The 15,421-nt window shown below is 39.8% G+C and overlaps 2 protein-coding genes across 2 annotated transcripts; both read left to right on the plus strand.

Moving 5' to 3' along the window:
- Positions 1 to 2,067: 2,067 nt before the first annotated feature.
- On the plus strand, positions 2,068 to 8,985 carry LOC137291311 (uncharacterized). Its single transcript, XM_067822614.1, has 8 exons — positions 2,068 to 2,085; positions 2,647 to 2,838; positions 3,991 to 4,148; positions 4,991 to 5,115; positions 5,916 to 6,026; positions 6,322 to 6,657; positions 7,122 to 7,310; positions 8,795 to 8,985. Exons 3-7 carry the CDS (start codon positions 4,041 to 4,043, stop codon positions 7,201 to 7,203), a joined length of 762 nt encoding a protein of 253 aa, XP_067678715.1. The 5' UTR covers positions 2,068 to 2,085; positions 2,647 to 2,838; positions 3,991 to 4,040; the 3' UTR covers positions 7,204 to 7,310; positions 8,795 to 8,985.
- Positions 8,804 to 14,560, plus strand: LOC137292017 (uncharacterized). Its single transcript, XM_067823570.1, has 8 exons — positions 8,804 to 9,111; positions 9,340 to 9,884; positions 10,293 to 10,438; positions 11,030 to 11,157; positions 11,449 to 11,543; positions 12,464 to 12,621; positions 13,096 to 13,220; positions 13,861 to 14,560. Exons 1-8 carry the CDS (start codon positions 8,804 to 8,806, stop codon positions 13,940 to 13,942), a joined length of 1,587 nt encoding a protein of 528 aa, XP_067679671.1. The 3' UTR covers positions 13,943 to 14,560.
- The last annotated feature ends 861 nt before the right edge of the window (positions 14,561 to 15,421 follow it).

A 15,421-nucleotide genomic window follows, 5' to 3' on the forward strand; every position in this document is an offset into this window, starting at 1 on the left:
TTAGTATAATTTAATGGCGCAGTGTCACACCACACTTCTCTAAAAATACATAATGCATTTCTTATAATAATTCTAACTATCGACTCTCAGGGAAGCCACCATATAATATATTTTGAAAATAAAATAAAACACGTCTTTAGATTACAATATCAAATAAAACGTTTCGAATGAAATAAGACAACGTTGCATTAGATCGAATCTCGAGCCCTCAACCGGCCAAACATTATTTCAAGCGAACCCCATACAGTTATCTCCCTTGGAGCGTTCTTAGCGAATACAGTTTTCGATGTACGGAGCAATCTGTTATATGTGGCTAGTGTTATCTGTTTGGAAGCTGTTCGCCTCGAAGTTTCAATTATCGATTTCAGGCAAGTGGTAAGGGATAATATTTTTTTTATTCATCAATAGCAAGCTAAAGTGAGTCTATGTTCCCCCAACATATAAAAATAGGCCGAACTATTGTCGAAAATACGTGACATTGTACTTTTGACTACGACTTGGGCGAGAAATGCGGTGTACTGGCGCTGCCACACATGGTGAGAAGCGAGAAGATAAGAAACACTCCAGATGATTCTCCCTGGGTCAAAATAGTACAGGTACACTGAACTTGGCACAGCGCCTTCCAGAACTCTGTCTAAGCATACAACACGTCTGTCGAGCACAACATGTCAACAGGTCATGCATGACAAGCACATAATGAATACAACTAATACACAACACATGACGTTTGGGATACGCCCACTGTAGACCCCATGTGTTCAAACATGTGGCTAGACTAAACTTGATCGTTTTGTTCTTTGAAGGTGTAGTAAAATGAATTACCCGTTGACAGGGATTATTCACATGTTCTATTGACATGTGGTTGCACGTATGAGAACCATTCTGTTACACAAACCTGCTCATCTGGAGTAATAAAACATGAGTATTCGGGTTTTATTGATGTGTTAGGAAGCTGAAGTAGCTCGATGTGAGTCACGTGATACCCTGAATGTCACATAACGTGCTACGAACTCAAGATTACTAAGTAAGGACTACTATGTGGGGCGGTGTGGTTGCCTTGTGTTTAGAGCTTTATCTCGTCGCACTGAAGTCCCGGGTTCGATTCCCCACATTGGTAGAATAAAGTAAACAATTTCTGGGGTCGCCCTGCAGTGATATTTCTGGAAGATTGCTAAACACTACTCGCTCACTTGTATTGTATCAACTGCCGGTGCAAGCTAATTCTGCACTATTCATACCAGTGATTGATATCATGAGCAACCATTCACGTATTTTGGTTTCAATGACAAGCAGACAACTTAAACATCGTGTCCGTTTACTTAATCTATTTAGCTGGTACCCATGAAGATCCGGGTGAGAATTGATCTTCAGTAACACATGCTTGTCGTAAGAGGCGACTGACGGGATCGGGTGGTCAGGCTCGTTGACTTGGTTGATACATATCATCGTATCTTAACTGTGTAGATCGATACTGGTCATCACTGGTTTGTCTGGTCCAGATTTACAGACCGCCACCACATAGCTGAAATAATGCTGAGTGCGGTGTAAACCTAAACTCACATTTAGTTGGTTGGTTGTTAAAGCCGCTCTTAGAGTTGTTCCATCTATATCTCAGTAATCGATTGTGGGCGAAAAAATCCAGTGATCAACATGGGCATCGATCTATCTATTTAGTCAACTCATCGGTAAAACACACAGGTTACTTGCAGACAGTTCTTGCCTGAATACACTTTAGTGCTGTAAGTATGCTGTAAGTTTCTACGGGCTTATGCTCTACTAAACATAGCTTATAATCTGTTGTTAAAAGGAGTTGACTAACAATGTTTTGTTATTAACTCTTTATGCAAAACTTCCTTGTCTGCAGAGATAACCTTCTACCCTCTCACATACCGCGTATACCACACGCAGAGATTTATATTACTTACACAAACTAAATTATATAGCAGTGAAGTATAACGGCTTTATACATTAAAACATATAATAAAATCTGATACTGCATTCCAGTGAAGTGTCGTTAAATTGTCAGTTCACGCAACATTGTCGATCACATGGTGTACCCGCAGTGAGGTGGCAGCCATTATACAGGTAGGACTTGCAGGTATTGGGCAGCTTACTTGTAGCTTTGCTAGCGCTATTATCAGTTCTTATCAAAAGTGTTCGATTTAGTGTGAACGAGTTTAGTTTTACGCCGCACTCAGTGATACGCGGTCTGTACATAATCGAGTCTGGACCAGACAATCCAGATCAACAACATAAGCATCGATCTGCGCAATTGGGAACCGATGACATGTGTCAACCAAGTCACCAGATCCCGTTAGTTGCCTGATGTCAGAACGAACTGAAGGACAAAAGAGTGATACTGTTTACATAATCTTTCAGTCATGCACAAGCAAAGGCGACCAAAAAGCAGGACTGACTGTTTTGTGAAGTTCTTTATTGTTGGGAGGGCTGTTGGAATTAATCGGTACGAAGTGATCGTTGGATGCCTAGAACCAAACGAAATCTATCTTTGTCTCGACGATTGGAAGCAACAATCATTCGCAACTCTAGCTGTGAGTGGTCAGTTTGCTTCATCAGAGAGGCAAAGCTATCGTTTTCAAGTAGATGGCGAGTACGAGTTTCTTGAAGAATATAATGACTGTCTAGAACGGGTGCCAGGAGAAGCGAACTACTGCAGCATTCTTGTTCAAATATCAAAATCCAAGGATACTTCTCCCTGTGGATGCATAAACATTTATACAGCTGGGGATCACAAGTCTCGCCTCGTCACGCAGCTACCTCTTCCGCTGACAGCTGAGATTGAGGCGTCTCCCAGAGCTGAAGATGACGTTGAAGCGTGTAGGTGGAAATTCGTGTTGTGTGATTTATTGGTGTTTTATATATATATATATATATGTGTGTGTGTGTGAGTGTGTGTGTGTGTGTGTGTATATGTATGTGTGTGTGTATATATGTGTGTGTGTGTGTGTGTGTGTGTGTGTGTGTGTGTGTGTGTGTGTGTGTGTGTGTGTGTGTGTACACTGCTACACTACGTATCTTTATATATACAATTTGTTACTGTATTCTCTCCCCATTGAATCGTTTAGGTGGAACTTCGTGTAATTATATCCAGCAGATGTAATAAATATCGTGTTCCAGTGACATTTAGACGTCACTTTGGCATTAATGGAAGTACAATTTTGGACTGGGTTTGATATTCTATTTTTTTATGTTCAGAAACTGTTATGTACTGTTGTTAGAAATAGTGGTGTACAATATGTTTGACATTTAAGCATTAAAACCAATCGGGGGATATGTTTTGCTGCTTTGCAGTTCAAGACTATAATTGAGAAGAAGATTGAGAAATGAATCATGCCTCTGCCTCAGACCACATCCAGACCTTAACTGTGGAAATGTTATCAATATCGCTAGCAAAATGCCTGGCTGTATCTTATTACACTTTGTATCGAATAGGTGTACGCTGTCTTATGTATCATATCTTACTATTGTAAACTGACAATTGTAAACTGCTCTGGTGCTGTGATTCTACTTTCATGTGTGTAATATTTGTATGTCTGTGCCCCATTTCACAAAGCTCTCGCAAGAAAAGGTCACGTATCTGTCTTCGTAGCATTCCTACTTCCTCTACTGTAACACTATTCCTAGCGCTACGAGAACTTCCGGGGCCCCGGACGCTGTGTTAAACAATACAGATACATTTCCATATAGCACCCTTGTTTCGCAATGAAAACGATGACCCTTAACGTAAACGTATACATGTGTGTGTGTAATACATTCGGCTTACACTTTGTGGGAAAACTCCTGGCAGAGATGTGATTAGCTCCACTAAGAAGAATTCTAAATGGTTTCCACGTTTGGGTTTCCTGGTTCTCCTGCGCAGCTAATACTATACACAAGTTCAGCTATTAAAAATTCAAATCTGTCTAGGACGTATCTTACAATGGGTGTATGGTGTTTTACTTGTGACGATATATACTCTTGCATTTGCAGGTAACAGAGGGCCCGCTCTGAACAGTTTCTTTGTCAGTGTTGTTAAGGACATGGCCTTTGACATTTCGTTATTTAAACAACTTGGTTTAAGTGATGATGAAATAGAACGTATAGGTGACAGCACATCTTCTACAGATGCAGAATACAGTATGTTTGTGGTGAGTAATTTCCACAACGGGCAAATGATCCCCTTTGTCAAAGACTTGAACATTTCAGAACCGTTTCGGTAAGATATAAATCTTGTTCAGTGCGAGACTTGTTGCCTGAAAGAAACAAATCCATGTGTAGGTTTCTATAGTTTCTGAAAATGAAGAAAACCTCGGCTCCTTTTCATTAAACATTATGAACGGTATTCTTCTGTAAAATGTGTTCAGAGGCTGTTACGACATGGCTGAAATACTGACGATGTAACGATAGATATTAACGCGTTCATTTCAGAGACTAGTTGATGGTCTAAAAATCTTGCTTTCCACTATAAACTTAAAATTTAAAGCACTTAACTTGTGCTTCGAGAAAAAATTGTAACTTCAACTGAACGATCGATTGAATGTTGTTTAAAACCACATTCAGAAATATTCATGTTATTTCATGGATTTTTGCAAACATTCGAATATGGATATGACAAACTAGTGATCAACACTGTGGGCATCTTTCTTTGATGAGGCATATTAGTAGCTGTATGCATGAAGGAAAAGCAAACTCTATGGATAGCCAACGTCTTTATTGCAGATTAGTCCCTACACCAAAACGTCGCACGCTTTGCAGGTTTTGAAGATTTTCCTTCACCATGAGCATCGATCTACGCAAATGCGATACGATGATATATGTCAACCAAGTCTGCATGTCTAACCACCCAACCCTGTTAGTCGCCTCTTACTACAAGCATGAAGACCAATTCTAACTCAGATCTGCACGGTCCCCGCGTCTTGTTGCACGAGTCCCCAACAAGCTTAACACGCCAGTGGTGTGATTACGTGTAAGAGAAAACTCAATTTTTCAGATGTTGGACAAATGTGGTGAAAAGGAAAGGGACAACGCGACCTTCTTGAGGAGACTCCTCGTCGCTCTCGGTAAAGTCCAGCAGAACGATGTGCAACTCTTGCTGGTCCAGAACATCAGGAACTGGTATGTGTGAATGAGTGAATACTTTAATCATGATAATTTTACTTGAAAGTCAGGTATGATTTGTGGTGCTTACATGCCAATAAAACAAAACTGTTTCCATAATCAGTCGATCCTGCAATTACACGACATGTCATAATGATGGCTATGATCAAACAGTGATGATGAAATTTTAGATCATCCTGCGGCACAAGTGTCATTCGTCACAAACACATGCGAAGGAAAGTCAACCATTCACCCAAAGGTCATTTGAACATACATAAAGAGGGAATTGCACGGGATGTCAGTACTGTCTCTGATTGATCAATCTCGAAATGTTCTCCACCCCTTCTCATGTATATGTATAAACAATTTGACATACATATTGGTGGTTTCGCTGGTCTTTTCTCTTCTATTTTAGACTGAAACATGATTGATTTATATGATTTTAGATGATCCATAAACGTTATATGTTAAACTTCCTGGCAATTGCCACATAGCTGCGCCCCGCGGAGCTAAACTACAAACCAACAATCTTGTCCTTACCGACGCTGCAAATACTAACAGAAATAATTATTCAAGTGAAGCACAAATTGTGCTCACTTGTGCCTCAGGTGTCTACCCCCAAATTATAGCACCTAGGTCGTCCAACAGTTTATTTGAATGGAAGGAATAATTAATATTTTTTTCGAGTTTGAAGAGGAGAGATTATTCATCACACATCAAGTGACGAACCTTTTACCTTATGCACCTGATATTTCTCTGTTTTTTAGGTTCATATTAGGGTCAACAGAAAACACATTGCAGCGTTATGTACATTTCAGGTTAGCTGTTTCTACACCTGATGAAGAGGATGAAACATTTGCAAATGAGCTCTCTTCCATTGTAAGCGACTTCAAAGGACAAGGATTGACCATCGTACCAAGTGATTACAGGTATGTTAATTGCAGACTGTCAACAATATTGAAAGGTAGGGGTGTAGAATTTACAAAACGCCCAAGGCATGGCAGTGTTATGGTCAGAGAGGTATCCCTGGGTTAGAACAATTGACCCTGGCTAGATGACAGGATATACCCGAAACATTCAAATTACAAGCAACGTATGCAGAGAGTTCTTGCAATAATGCACACCCCTGAGAACATGTGGCAGTTCAGTTTAAACTACAACTATTTGGGTTTTAGAAAACTAATGATTGCGACTAGAATCCCTCAGACACCATGTCTCTTGCAGGAACACAGCATACATTGACACAAGAAATTTCAAAAAGAAGTCTCTGAGGAATATGAAAATCAGGTTCGATGTAGAAAAACAAGTTGGAGCTGAGACCTTCTTACGACTAACCTGCTCTGAGCCAGTACATAATCCACTAGAACCTGCTGGAAAGACGGATGGAGCATTTTGGGGAGACCTCATTGAATGGTGCATATCCACTCCCAGTATTGAACTTGCAATAGTGTTCCATTTGGAAGAAGGAGTTGGTCGTTATTCTGAGCTGATTTTAAGATATGCAACCATTGGACATAAACCGGAAGAAACTCCTGTTACTCAGTGTTCATACCAGAAAGGGTAAGTAGAAAGATAGCATTTTACAGTGTCAACACTTCCAGTGGTCATTTGAACACTAAAACTAGAAAGGCTAAGACATATTTATTCCGTTTAAATATTATTCCCCAGAATATTCCCAATGCCTTAATATTTCCCATTCGTTTACAGGCTGTTTTAGACCCATGAATTGTTAAATAATACAAAATCTGATAATTGCATCAAAACCAAATTTGGCACAGTCGCATGCAATCATCAGACCAACTTTGATGACTTGTCTCATAATTATGCACACCTGAATCAAACTATTTTTTTTAGTCAAAGATCACTATTTTGTTGTCACTGTACGCTATTGGTTCCGAGGGACCACTTGCTGTTAGAACATCCATGTAATCAACCAGAATATGTTGTGAAATTTCAATTTCACACGTGCAACGCTCACTTCTGCAGTTGTAAACATTTCTGTTGATTCAGTCGCAGTGTTTCAGCTCTGCTGGGAAGCAACAACTCAGATCAGTGTCGGTCCTCGGGGATGGTTTGTGCTGTGCACGAGGCCGAGGGAAACTCTGACGGAAGTATCAGTTGATGGTTGTACGGTTGTTTACGAACTGGACGGAAGGGTACAAATAAACATTCCAAAGGACGCATACGGATGTTCAGGAAGCATGTGTCTGAAGGTAAATTAAATAATTTAAGTCAAACTCTTATTCGATTCCACGGACGTGTAGTACAGGTATGAATTTACTACTTAAATATTAGACTGTCTTATTCTAACTACAATATATTAAAAGTTATTTGGAAAGGAAGACCTACATCCACAGCAGGCAGATTTTATAGACATGAGCTCCGACCACCTTGTTGATCTGCTTCTTTATGTGAATCGGAAGTGGTGCTCAACATTCAACATCTTAAAGTATTATCTGATGTCGTGTAACAATGGCCTGCCAGACCTATGACGGACCGAGTTAGAACTGGTCTTCAGAAACCCAAGCTTGCTGTAAGAGACTAACGGCGTCTGATGATCTGGTTCGCTGGCCTGGTTGATGCAGGTCATTGTATTTTCTTTGCATAAATGGGAATATGAGTTTTTTGGGAAAGACTCGACTGAATATATAAATACCCCTGCCATATATGTAGTGCAGTGTGCATTGCACAATCAATATTCTTCATATAGCCAACTATTTCCTTTCTCCTTCCTTGAACTAGAAATATGAAGAGACCAATGCAACAACCATGTATGTGTCACTTTAAGATCCATGCGTCATATTAAGAGTGAACGACCCCTCCCCAGCACTACATGAGAAGGCAGAAAGTCGAGTGTCCTTAAGTATATGTTGGCTAAATACGAAAACCCTCATTCTGCAAAGATATCATTGAGTTTCATCGTCTTCTGTTCAAAAGTGACCCGTGAAGATCCGGGTTAGAGTTGATCTTCGGAAACCCATGCTTGTAAAACGCCGAGATAGGGTAGTCAGGACTGCTGACTTGGCTGACACGTCATCGTCAGTTGTGTAGATTGATGCTCATGTTGTTGATTGCTGGACTGTCTGGTACAGATTCGATTATCTACATACCGCCACCATATTAGAACATCGGCGTAAAACTTAACTCATGCACTCATTGTTTAAGGAAGACATCAGTGAAGCTTTCCCAAGATTTAGTGTGAAACATGTGAAGGAGATTTCTGTGAAAAAAATATATCATGCAATTCCCTGTTATGACCAACCCAGATAAACAATGTATAAACGCGCTGATCAGGGGTGCCACCGATGGGACCAAAAAACCCTTTACCTTACACTGCCTCATCGCTGTTTGTGTGCGTGAGTGCGTGAGTTTAGGTTTTCGCCGCACTCGGCAATATTCCAGCTATATGGCGGCGGTCTGTAAATAATCGAGTCTGCACCAGACAATCCAGTGACCAACAACATCGATCTGCGCAACTTGGAAACGATGACATGTGTCAACCAAGTCAGCGAGCCTGACCACCTTATCCTGTTAGTCGTCTCGTACGACAAGCACCATCGCTATTTGACATTGATGCATATATCATGGGAATGATATGATAAGAACCGCCCATTTGGGTCGTATTATAGTCTTGTTTAGTTTGTAGAAATATTTTTCGCTTTTTTTCTTACCGACAAATATTTGTCTTTGTCCGAAGGCTGTGGAAATGGAATATGAGGGAAACGACCTCGAGAGCATAGTATCGCTGTCCATGTTTTATGAAATTAGCCACACATCTGGACATCAGCCACAGAAGGAACTCACGGTGACCTTACCTCTTCCGGATAAATATACTGGCGAAGGAGAGTTACTCGTTCTGTCCAGAACTGTACCAAAGGGAAGTGAACAGCAAAGAGAGGAGGAAAGTGAAGAGGAGAATGAGGATGATGAAGAAGAAACACACTGGACAATCCTTGATACAATGATATCAGTCAACGGCAATGTTGCAACCTTCTCCACAAACCACTTTTCAGAGTAATGACAACAACCGTTATTAGTTCGTTTCTGTTATTCCTGATGTGCTGATACACTTTTACAAAAGAGCTATTGTTGCTTGGTTTCTTATCTTTGACCTATTCAGTCCATTTTGGTGAATTCCTTTTCCTTCAAATTAAGCGAAAAAGTATTTTAATAAGGATATGAAACAACTGTTATGTTATTATATATTACATGAAGAATTCTGTAAGGTGTCTTTGTTTGTAGATTTGTACTTGGTGAATACAAAAGGAAAGCACGCAGATCAAGAGTTAAGAAGCAAACTAGATTACATCGGAGAAGGGGCGTTAAGGATCAGATCAAATTTGCAGCATGGGGCAAGTTTCTAAATTCTTCAGTTCATGACATCGTCGTTGAATGCTGTTATAGAAAACACTTCAAGAAAAGATCACAAACCTGGCAGAAAAATGGTTACTTCTGTCTCAGAGACAGTGGCGAATTCCAAGCCAAGCCTGCCAGTATATATCGTATCGGTATCTGTGGCAATGCGGTGTCATTGTATGACATTTCAAAGCTAAAGCTCATCTATAAGCGTGGCGTGACTGGCTTTCAATCACTGAATCTTAGAATCATGAAAGAGAACTACGCCCCTCTTGCAGCTATAGCTATCATGGATAAAAAGGAAAATATAATAACGTATCTTCCTTTTGAACTGGCTCACAACGCCATCTCTAATGAGAGCATGACGCTGGTACAGAGAGATGACTTTGATGAAAGTGCAGCCAAAGGACATGGCCACGTGGGCATCGAAGGCAAGTAAAGCGGAACATTATGGATGGTTGTTGATTCTAACTCGTGAATATTGTCATTTATAATTTTGAGCAACATTCTATTCTGGGAGATATGCCAGTAGTTTATGAGGAAAAAAATGCAAAAAAAAAAAAAAAAATACAAAATACATCTCGTTGACCGGTTGTTTGTAATCAAAATCAGACATCATCAAACGAGTACGTATTATTGAATTATTGTTTGACATCATTTCAGCTATGTAAGGTTTGTCAAAAAAACAAGAAGGAAACCAACGTAAGGCAAGAAAAAATGGACGTTTGTGTTCTAATCAAAAGTTAAAATAATCGAATTGGTAAAGCTTGACCGGTAAGCATTTTGTAACTGCCTTAGCTTAAGTGAACCGCTTTAATTATGAAACTGCCATTTCACAGATTATATCAGAGACACGCTGATGGACTTATCGAATGAAGTGTTTGGGTCGTGGTGGAAGGTGTGGCTGTACGCTGGTGTACCACTTGAAAGGCTTATGGAGTCAGCCACCAATCGACAGTTTAATTCTCTGATGAGAAGCAAACAGGTTTGCATTTCGTTTTCTACATTGTATGCTTCCTCCAGTTTCATCTTGTTTCTGTCACCGATATTAATCTGGGGCAAAGATTCTAGGTATCCCCGCAACTCCATGTCGGTTGTTTTCCCATTGAGGAGTGTCATGGAATTTTGTCCTTGAGCTACTCATTGTCATTTCAGTGTCCTTTTACAGTATTCGTGAGCAACCTCTCTTCGTAAAAATTGCTGGCAAGTTACGATATAGTTTTCAGTGTGTCTATTCCCTGAAGCATGAATATTGACCAATAACGCAACTTAGATAAGAATCCATTAGATGTGGATTGTTCCTAAAATGAAATTGGCCCAGTTCATATATACTGAAGGAAAACATATAAGGATCAAATGAAGCACAAGTGTTCCTTAATTTATTTATAGGTTAGTTCAAAATCCTAGTATTGCGTGGCTTGTGAAGAAACCTGGAAAAAATAAAAGTAACACTTGTGCTTTCATGTAAAAACATAAAAACATAAAAAAAACACAAAAAACATTTAAAAAACACAAAAACATAAAAACATATATCACCCGCCTTGCCGACGGTGCCATGTTATCAGGGATGTTCTAGATGTTCCAGGAATGGATTATTGGTCACGCTGGGAACCCTGATTATGGACTCACAGATCTGATCAAGGCACTGAGGCGGGCTGAATGCCAGTCTGCGGCACAGCAACTTATGAATCATCTGAAGAAATGGTGATGCATTTTGAATTTCAACCTGACAAAAAAAATTAGAATACCCTGTTTCCCATTTCATCACCATTTAAAATAATAACCAGTTTCAATCCGATCGTTAAATATTATAATTTGGGTATTTTGTTCTTCCTGGTATTGTGCAGACATTTAAGGTTTTCCCAAACATCTTTATCATCTCTTTTCATTACTCAATACCGTTAATCCCTCGTAAGCTATTTAAAGCAATCTGGAAGTAACGGGATCGCGTTTTAGATGAAACCAGAACAACAACGGAACACATTTCTGTCACAGCTTGAACTCCGAGGCATTTGAGAAGAACTGGTCAAATACGAAATTTGGTAAATGGCTGAAGACACAGAAGTTCAATGTAGAAAAGGCTGAGAATGGTAATGTGCCGAACATATGTTCCAAACCACTTCTAATTTGAGTTATTTTGTTGAACATTGCTGGCTGCATTGATATGTAACCGTAAGCACTCAGTCTCACTTTATAATCTTATATGCATATTGGATTGCTAAATGCAAATGAGTTATCCTGACAAATACGTTAGAAAAGGCTACTGTCATGTTTAAGTGTTAGACTGTTACTTACACCAAAGGATAAAGTGTCAGAGAACATTGAAGAGAACATTTTATCTTACGTTTTGGCATTGCCGAATTACAAACCAGATAGTTAGGCATTTTCAATATATAATCAAAAATTAATAGAAGAACAGAATACATGAAAGGTCCTTTGCTATTTTCCCAAAATCACAATTGGTTGAGTCCAGGTGGGGTACGAACAACAAAATATCTCGGGCCATGACGTTTATAGGCAAGTGAGCTTAGGTAGCCCAAAGGGTTAACAGTAAAATCGACCTGACAGGACGCTAACAGATAAAGCCTATAGCTTGATCAGCTTTTCATGGGGGCCGATGGTGCTTAATAACCTTGGTCTCTGTTGATCAAAGGTTTGTCGTGGCGGATTTCAATGGCTTCCACATATTTGCTGGTGATCTTTTGTTGGTGATCTGTGAGAGTCTGATTTGCTGTCGGCCTTGCCTCTGGAGATGTCATGCTTTTTATCACTGGTATCTACGGGACGGGAAGTTTCACCTATGGTTTCTGATTGTGGCCGATTTAGATTAGGTCACTCTGGTTTAGAGGTGGAGTTTGGTCGAGTTGGGGCTCTTGACCAACTTAATGGGTTATTGGTTGAGGTAGCAAAATAATAGAAATGATAGGATTACTATGACCGTTACGGTATTGTGATGCTGTGTGAAACCAGTTTGAACTCATTCTCACAATGTATACATATCTTTATACAGGGGCATTAAGGCCAATGTCAGATGCGTTTCTGGTCGACATACTCCAATATTTTGCTCTTGATATCAAGTCACTCGGCATCGAATGTGGCCTGACGACACAAGAATATTGTGAATTGTCGGAACCGCATCCTTTCGGCCAACAGTTCCAACTGCTTACAGTAAGTTTTCCTAATATGCCAAAAGAACTCTGCATGTGAGGAAACACAGTAGCGGGAGAATTTAGTTTTACGACGCTTTTAGCAATATTCCAGCATTAACACGGCGGGGGACACCGGGAATGGGCCTCACACATTGTACCCATGTGGGGAATCGAACCCGGGGCGACACAGTGACACAGGAAACACAGTATGTGAATGGGTACGGAGATACGTCTTCATTATTTTGTGTTTTGAATATGTTACAGGTGTTTCGGGCTCGCAAACGGTTAAGTATCCAGGGATTTTTGTTTTGAGTTTTCATAGCAGTGGTATGTAAAGTTTCAATAATCATCTAGCTCAGTTATATTGTCTGGACACAAATCCTTTATGCAACTAATTATACTACTCTTGTATTATAAGGCTTTTATTACTATTAAGTACATCAACTCGTGTAGGTTTGACTGTTTGATGGTACGAGACAACATGTGTTTACAGGTGCTCTGTAAAATACGACAGAGGGCACAGCATCGCCACGAGGGTCTTCGTGTCTTGTTAGAAGCGCTTGGACAGCTGGAGCAAAACGAAACAAAGGACTGTATTATTTCCCGTACACAAAAGTGGTACGAGATATGTATGTTCTTGTATACTTCGATGAATACATTCGATCTGCGTAGTCGAAACAACGTAGCTAAAAAAACACATTTCATATTGCGCATATATGTTTTGTTTACCTAAACGTAAAATATATGTATGTCAAAATGGTGTTTGATATCATGTTTCGACTATAAGTGGCATATGTGTCCAAATATTGATCAATAGTCTGTTTTCCGTAAAAGTGAAATATGCAGAAAGGCAGACTAATATTCGTTTTTGCCTGAAAGTAAAATATATCAAAATGTCGGTTTATTGTTTGCTTTACGTGCAAGTAAAAACTGTCAAAAAGTAAAATATATCAAAATGTCGGTTTATAGTTTGCATTGGCTGCAAGTAAAAACTGTCAAAAAGTAAAATATATCAAAATGTCGGTTTATAGTTTGCATTGCCTGCTAGTAAAAACTGTCAAAAAGTAAAATATATCAAACTGTCGGTTTATAGTTTGCATTACCTGCAAGTAAAAACTGTCAAAAAGCGGATTTATGTGTCAACTTTATGTATAATTTGTTTCACCTGAAAAAAAATATGTCGAATTATTAATCACTATCGTTTCACCTGAAAGTAAAATAATGTCAAAATGTTAATGCATATTTTGTTTCACTCAAGGCTCGACACAAAGGACAAGGACAAACAGAGTGACGCAGATTGCTTTCTGGCCGTTATTGAAGAGTTCAGTGGGAAGTCATGATGACACGCGTCGTCGTAACCATAACGACGAACTAAAAAGGGAGATGTTTCATGAGGACATGACGAAAGCTGCCATGTCCCGGCGTCATCACTTTCATACAATGTTCATCTGAAAATCAGTTTTAACTTTCTGAAACAAGCCACACAGATTTGAAACACCTATTCTATCCCATTTTGATCGTATTCATATCAAAAGTTATGGTATAGCCAGTGCACTGTGCTTTATGTATAAGAGGACAAACACTTATATTTCTGCAAATTGTGATTGGCCAGTACCGGCGGCTTAGCAGGATCCGCTTATCCTTTCCCCGAAGACTAGGTGTCGTCGCTCATTTTCATTGATTCATTCATGCTGTGTTCATAAATAGGTTGTGTCTCCGCTCACCGAAGTATGTTTCCTTTAATCCCGACTGGTTATGCTCTACACTTCGTGTTCTATACACTAGCCATGATAGTCGGTTCTATCCACATATTAATCCTTGTGTAATCTGACTTAAACACCTTTTGAAAATAAGAAATTACCACGGAATTATAACTGCTCACGTCAACACGTCTGACAAAGGCACCCAGGTGGATCTGCTGGTTCAACATTAAGAAAAAAATAAAATGTTCACTAAAATGTTCTTGCAGTAATTAATATTATCAGTAGTATGTGAGTGAGTTTAGTTTTACGCCGCCTTTAGCAATATTCCCGCAATATCACGGTCGGGGACACCCAGAACTCGGCACGTGTAGTACCCATCAAAACCCTGTCCTCGGCGACTAGGCTACCCCGTCGCTTCAGTGTTGAAAACAGGAACTATAACATTGTTTTGCATACTTCCTGCAACCTATGTTAAGCAACAGTCACCGCTGTGCTTCCAAACATATAAACTATGCAGGTAGCATTGTCAGGTAGTTAATTTCAAGAATCTTTGTGTTGCTCCATGAAATGAAAGATTCGAATTGCCACTATATGTAATTGTCCCTGACAACTGCAACATGTTTGATAGGGGCGCTAGTATGTCTGTCACAATACGAACGACAGACCAACAAAGCAGAGACTGATCCTACGGAAACCCGAAACGTAAGAAGCACTCGTAAAATATCAAACATACACTGTGCATAAACAGTATTGTGAGCCTCGCAGCTTGTTTGTTTGTTGTGTGTGTGGCTGCGGTCTGTAAATACTCAAGTCTGGACCAGACACTCCAATGATGAACACCATCCTCGCCCACCCTACGTTTTTGCGATAATTGACTGATACGGTCACAGTCGCCTCACGGACAACCAAACTAAATCTTAACGGGCACAACTGAAAAAAGTGAGTCAAGTAAGACGACGTTTTGAAAAGTAAAATAATATTACTGAGATTTTTATCAGCTTAAAGATGCAGCAATGCCGACCTGTTGCTTGTACTCGCTCGACCAGTCCGCATTGTCAGTTTTGGCACGAACACCTGGAACCACTACTTAGGTACCACTGTGATAATACTTACAGT

Source organism: Haliotis asinina, chromosome 7, assembly GCF_037392515.1.
Source record: "Haliotis asinina isolate JCU_RB_2024 chromosome 7, JCU_Hal_asi_v2, whole genome shotgun sequence".
Taxonomy (NCBI): domain Eukaryota; kingdom Metazoa; phylum Mollusca; class Gastropoda; order Lepetellida; family Haliotidae; genus Haliotis; species Haliotis asinina.